The sequence below is a fragment of the Mandrillus leucophaeus genome, unplaced genomic scaffold, assembly GCF_000951045.1.
Source record: "Mandrillus leucophaeus isolate KB7577 unplaced genomic scaffold, Mleu.le_1.0 Scaffold350, whole genome shotgun sequence".
Taxonomy (NCBI): Eukaryota; Metazoa; Chordata; class Mammalia; order Primates; family Cercopithecidae; genus Mandrillus; species Mandrillus leucophaeus.
The window spans coordinates 1,336,860-1,343,300 of NW_012103699.1; the positions used below are offsets into that span (position 1 = coordinate 1,336,860).

General features: G+C 38.5%; 1 protein-coding gene across 1 annotated transcript in view; it reads left to right on the plus strand.

Moving 5' to 3' along the window:
* Nucleotides 1-6,441, plus strand: part of TARBP1 (TAR (HIV-1) RNA binding protein 1) — a 117,833-nt gene that overhangs the window by 40,166 nt on the left and 71,226 nt on the right. Inside the window, 3 exon segments of the mRNA XM_011989377.1 lie at nucleotides 2,572-2,707; nucleotides 3,650-3,746; nucleotides 5,164-5,253. Coding sequence (XP_011844767.1) covers nucleotides 2,572-2,707; nucleotides 3,650-3,746; nucleotides 5,164-5,253 — 323 coding nt within the window.

Consider the following 6,441-nt stretch of genomic DNA (forward strand, 5'->3'; position numbering starts at 1 on the left):
TTTTTTTTCTTTTGTATTTAATCTGGCAAATAGGATGACAAGATGGCCAACGGTAATGTCTATTCAAACGTCAGAAAAAAGGGAAAATATGGTCTGTATAGCATGACTTCAAATTTATAGAACATTGATTGTTTTGATTACTTTTTCTTTAAAAAAATGAGTTAATGGGGAAGATGGGGAAGGTAACTATTAGAGTCATTCTTTTTTTTTTTCTGAGATGGAGTCTTGCTCTGTTGTTAGGCTGGAGTGCGGTGGTGCGATCTCAGCTCATTGCAACCTCTGTCTCCTGGGTTCAAGTGATTCTCCTGCCTCAGCCTCATGAGTAGCTGGAACTACAGATATGTGCCACCACGCCCAGCTAATTTTTGTATTCTTAGTAGAGACAGGGTTTCACCATGTTGGCCAGTATGATCTCGATCTTTTGACCTCATGATCTGCCCGCCTCGGCCTCCCAAAGTGCTGGGATTACAGGTGTGAGCCACCACACCCAGCCTAACCCAGCCTAGAGTCATTCGTTAGTTTGGTAGATTTCAGGAGTTTAATTAAGCATCTGGGCTGCAGCCACATGGGGATGAATTTGTCAGCCACGTTGCTGCCTCGCATGTCAGTAGCACACATGAGTGAAATGTCGGTCAGGGCTTCCCAGAATTTGAGAGCCAAGTGTTTGTGGTCCAGGACCAGGCATATCACAGATGCTCGGTAAATGTGTTGAGTCAATGTGCAATGGAAACTTGGCCATTGCCATCTTTCCAGTGTCATGAGTGAAGTGTTAGGCAAAAGATGAGATTTACTGGATTTAATTAGTGCAAATGGAAGAAAGAAAAATTGTGGCCAGGAGTTCAAAAAGAGCAATTAAAACTTTCATTCACAGTTACTCAGTCATTTTTCAGTCACGTTTCCAGTGAATATCTTCTGTGTATTCTGAATGTCTTTCATACTAGGTATTTCAAAAGATAGAAAATACACATAATGTCCTTTTAGGAGCTTCTGAGGATTTCTTCAAAGTCATTCTACAACTATGTGAGAAAACAGACATTTTCACTAACTGCATGAGCTAAGGGTCCTTAACAAATCACACATTAGCAGAGAGGACAGAATGAAGCACTATCCCTTTGTATCTCAAAATAGAAATATAAATGATAGTAATTAAATCCAAGGTAGTCAAGAAACAGCCTATGAGAAAGATGTTACCGTTTGCAGATACTAGAGGCCACTAACCATCAATATTTCCTATCCTGTTTTTTCTTAACATCTCAAATAGAAGAATGACTTCTAATCATAAACAATTTATCTCTTACCGGCCAGGTGTGGTGGCTCATGCCTGTAATCTCAGTACTTTGGGAGGCTGAGGTGGGCAGATCACCTGAGATCAGGAGTTTGAGACCAGCTGGTCTCAAACCAGCTGGCCAAACCCCATCTCCACTAAAAATACAAAAATTAGCTGGGCGTGGTGGCACATGCCTGTAATCCCAGCTACTCGGGAGGCTGAGGCAGGAGAATTGCTTGATCCCGGGAGGCGGAGGTTACAATGAGCCAAGATCGAGCCACTGTACTCCAGCCTGGGCAGCAGAGTGAGACTCTGTCTCAAAAAAGAAAAGAAAAGAAAAAATTACCTTTAAAAAAAAATATAGCTCCATGGGTATCAGAATCCCTATAGTATAGTAGAATACTTATCTTACTAAAATAGAAATGAAATGAAATTAACTTTCTTTTACAACAGCTTTATTGAGATAGAATTCACCCTTTTAAACCATTTGATTCAGTGGTGTTTAGTGTATTCACAAAGTTGTACAGCCATTACCACTGTCTAATTCCTGAATATTTTGATCACCCTCAAAAAGAAGCCCCAGGCGTATAAATAGTCATTTCTCATTCTCCTCTACCCATAGCTCCTGGCAGCCACGAATCCTCTTTGTCTCTATAGATTTGCATATTCTCAACATTTCGTATCAGCGGAATCATACAATACGTGGCTTTTTATGTCTGGCTTCTTTCACTTAGCATAGTGTTTTCAAGGTTTATCCATGTTGTGGCATGTATCAGCATTGCATTCCTTTTTGTGGCTGAATAATATTTCACTGTATAGATATTTCACATTTTGTTCATTCATTTCATTGGTAGACATTTGGATTGTTTTTACTTTTGACTATCTGAGTAATGCTGTTATGAATGTTCATGTACAAGTTCTCTTGGATATATACCTAGAAGTAGAATTTTCAGTTCTCTTGGATATATACCTAGAAGTAGAATTTTCAGTTCTCTTGGATATGTACCTAGAAGTAGAACTGCCGGCTCATGTGGTCAGTGTGTTTAAGTTTTGGAGGAACTGCCATACTGTTTTCCACAGTGGCTGCACCGTTTTACATTCCCTCCAGCATTGTGTGGGGTTCTGGGTTCTCCACATCCTCCCAGTTCTGATTATTGTCTGTCCTTTAGATTATAACCATCCTAGTGTATCAGAAGTGGAGCGTCACTGTGGTTTTCACTTGTATTTCCCTAATACCTAATGGTATTGAGCTTCTTTTCATGTGCTTATTGGCAACAATGATAATTTAAAACTTTTTCTTTCAGGTAACTTCCTATTGAAGTTTATTCGGAAGATGACAAGTAGGCATTGGTGTGCTATTCCCATTTTGTTTCTATCTAAGGCTTTGGCAAATGTCCCAAAATATAAGGCCCTGGGTATAGATGGGCTTCTTGCTCTCAGGTAATTTACTCTGGATATGTACTTGTATGGTTATTTGCCATGACTTTCCATCAATGTATATATTTTTCTGTCTGCTTTAATCTACAGTAAATGGAAATAGTTAATATTGGCATTGGGATGTTTGAGCTCTTAATTTTACATAAGAAAACAAATTAAAAAATATATTATTCATATAGTTGAACTTACTTTGTTTTACAAATTACTAGTTTAAATGTGTATTGATGATATATGCTGTTGAATTTTGACCTCTTTAAATAAGGCCAGTAAGTTTTTTTTTTTTAATTTGTAGGTAGAAAACTAAAGATAAAATATCAAACAATAATATTTAATAGAAAGTATTTCAAAAATGTTGGTAAAAAGGAATTTGAGGAGATGAAAAAAAGAAAAAGTATTTCAGTAAATATAAACTTCTTTAAAAGCATCTTCATTTATAGTTTTGTGTGTGAGTGTGTGTGTTTTTGAGCTGGAGTCTCGCTCTGTCACCTAGGTTGGAGTGCAGTGGCGCGATCTCGGCTCACTGCAATCTCTGCCTTCTGGATTCAAGCGATTCTCATGCCTTCGCCTCCTAAGTAGCTGGGATTACAGGTGTGCGCCATTACTCCCAACTAATTTTTGTATTTTTGGTAGAGATAGGGTTTCACCATGTTGGCCAGGCTGGTCTCAAACTCCTGACCTCAGGTGACCTGCCCGTCTCAGCCTCTCAAAGTGCTGGGATTACAGGTGTGAGCCACTGCACCTGGCCTGTAGTCTTATTTTTAAGAGACTTGTTTCATAGTAAAATTGAGCTCTAATAGAGGCCACAATGGGAAATAACAGCTTTGAAATTCTGCTGACTTTCTGCATTAGAAATTGTAGATGTTATAAATCAACTTGTTGATAATCACAAATTATCAGAATTGTCTTTGGGAATACCGAACTGCATTTTTTGTGTTTCGATGTCAGGGATGTTATTCACTGCACTATGATCACACATCAGATTCTCCTGAGAGGGGCAGCCCAATGCTACCTTCTTCAAACAGCTATGAATTTGCTAGATGTGGTAAGTTTCTCTTTTGTTACTTCCATTTACAAGTCTTAGTGAGTGGTTGTGCAGAAATGAGTTAACATAGCAGACCTATGATACTACCATTAGAAAGGCCTGCTTGTAAGGTTGGCCCTTGGCTGGCAACGGGACCTTGGATTTGGGGAGGATTTACACTATCCTAACTGCTAAGAGTGGCTTATTGTATCTAAAGTGTTTGTTCAATGTGGTTTATACTGAAAACCTGCTTTCTTTCTGGGAGTCTGGAATTTCAGTATGTATGAGGCAAAAGGTACCTGCATGACCATGTCCCAGTAAAAGCCCGAGGCACTGAATCTCTATTAGCTTCCCTGGTAGACAGACTTTCACTGTGTTGTCACAGCTTGTTGCTGGGGGAGCTAAGCGTGTCCTGCGTGGCCCACTGGGAGAGGATTCTTGGAGCTTATACCTCGTTCCCTTTATACTTTTCCCCTCATCTTCCCCTGTATCGACATTCGAGGAATATATATGGTGCATATTCTGTGCTTTTTACAAAGCCTCAATAAACATTGCTTACTACAGGGGTCAGCAAACTCTTTCTGTGCAGTGCCAGGTAGCAAACATTTTTTAAGCTTTGCAGCTGGTTTTATGATCTGTGTTGCAACTTCTGAACTAAATAAACAGGCGTTGGCTATGTTCCAACAAAACTATTTACAAAACAGGCCGTGAGTAGTTTTTGCCAATGCCTGGCCTAGATAGAGCAAGGTATCTTCATTCAAGATGCACAACCTTAAGGGAATGAAAGACTTAGGTGGTTTTCTTAGTCGGGATCATTTTTATGGCGTTGAAAATAATCACTTTTTTTTTCTGAGACAGAGTTTTGCTCTTGTCTCCCAGACTAGAGTGCAGTGGTACATTCCTGGCTCACTGCAACCTCCGCCTCCCAGGTTCAAGTGATTCTCCTGCCTCAGCCTCCCAACTAGCTGGAATTACAGGGCACCTGCCACCATGCCCGGCTAATCTTTGCGTTTTTAGTAGAGATGGGGTTTTGCCATGTTGGCCCGGCTGGTCTCGAACTCCTGACCTCAGGTGATCCACCCGCCTTGGGCTCCCAATGTGTTGGGATTACAGGCGTCAGCTGCTGCGCCTGGCCTCACATTTTGATTGAAAGTAATTTCTTCTTATAGAATTTTTTTTTTTTTTTTAAGATTGTGACCATCTTTAAGATAGTAACGTCAATTTTAAGTTAACATGGTATCTTCGTGTTAAAAGTTGAATAATATTTTCTTTTTATTTGCTTTCTTTTGATTTAGCTAATGATACTTGCTTTCTTTTGATTTAGCTAATGATAACCTACTTTAAATAGTATTAATTGGTTGCCTCCACAGTGGTTTTAGTTTATTCAGTTAAACATTTTAATATGAGTAATTTTTAAAATCTTTTCTGCCCTGCCCAGGAGAAAGTGTCACTTTCTGATGTCTCAACTTTTCTCATGTCTCTGAGACAAGAGGAATCCTTAGGACGAGGAACTTCATTGTGGACAGAGGTGAGATTGAAATAATATAATAAAGTCTTTGAAAACTATAAAAAATGATTTTCTTAATGAATTTCTGAGTAACCATTTATATAAAATATAATGATTGCTTTGTTATCTGTCAACAGAGACTTTGAAATATTGTATATTTGCTTTGAGTGGACTTAACTAATTCTGCTAAGATGCTTATGGAGAGGTGGGCGAGAGGAAAATGTTTGCAGTAGAGATAGACCTATTTAGAAGAAAATCTTTACTTGCTAGTGGGCAGATCTCAACTCTGGATGAGATGCATTAGGAATAATGACGATGTTAGACTCAAACACAGTAAGTGACACAAACTCCTCTTTCTCTTTTTTCTGTCATTGAACGGCTCCTTCCTCCCCCCGGTTGTCCAGTCCTTAACGTTTTGGTAATTCTGAGTTTGTTCTGACTTTTTGCATCCAATTCATCATGAAACCCTCCTGTCTCATAAACATCTTTCCTCTTCTCCATGCCCCGCTGTGGCTCTAGCTCAGACCCTCCTCATGTGAAGCCCCTTGTGATGATGTCTTGTTGATGTTGCATCCCTGGCGTCCAGGCCTCTTACTATGCCACTCTTTTCCTCAGGGCTCTTCAGGGCCAGCCTCCTCCCTCTCTTTGTAAACCACGGGATTTAGTTTATATGACTGAATTCAGTGCTTATTTGTTATGTATGTGGTTGAGTTCTGATCTTTGTCGCCTCTGGGTTATATAGTTTTTGAGAAATGAAGAAGGGGCAAATTGTGGCCTCTAAAAAATGGAGTTTTATTTTCTTGATGCATCTAATTATATGGAATTTGAAAAATGTAGAACCATATAAAGAAAATAGAAATGATCTGTAATGCCTACCATCAAACTAAATTCATATTTTTTGTTTAGTTTTTAATTCTTTTTCCCTATGAATGTATGTATTCTCTTACTTGCTTTCTCATTATAGATAAGTATATGTGTATTTACAGTAATACATACAATCTTTCTAAATATAGATTGAACTGTTTTAAATTTTATTTTTTTGTATTCACATATATATGAGCATTTTAACATGTTGCTAAGTAATTTTTCAAGGTGTAGTAAAAATTCAGTTGATTATATCTTGTAAAATTTATTGAATTAGTTCCTTTTCTTGGACTTTGTTTCAAAGTTTTTGCTTTTATAAATAACATTGGGCTGGACGCAGTGGCT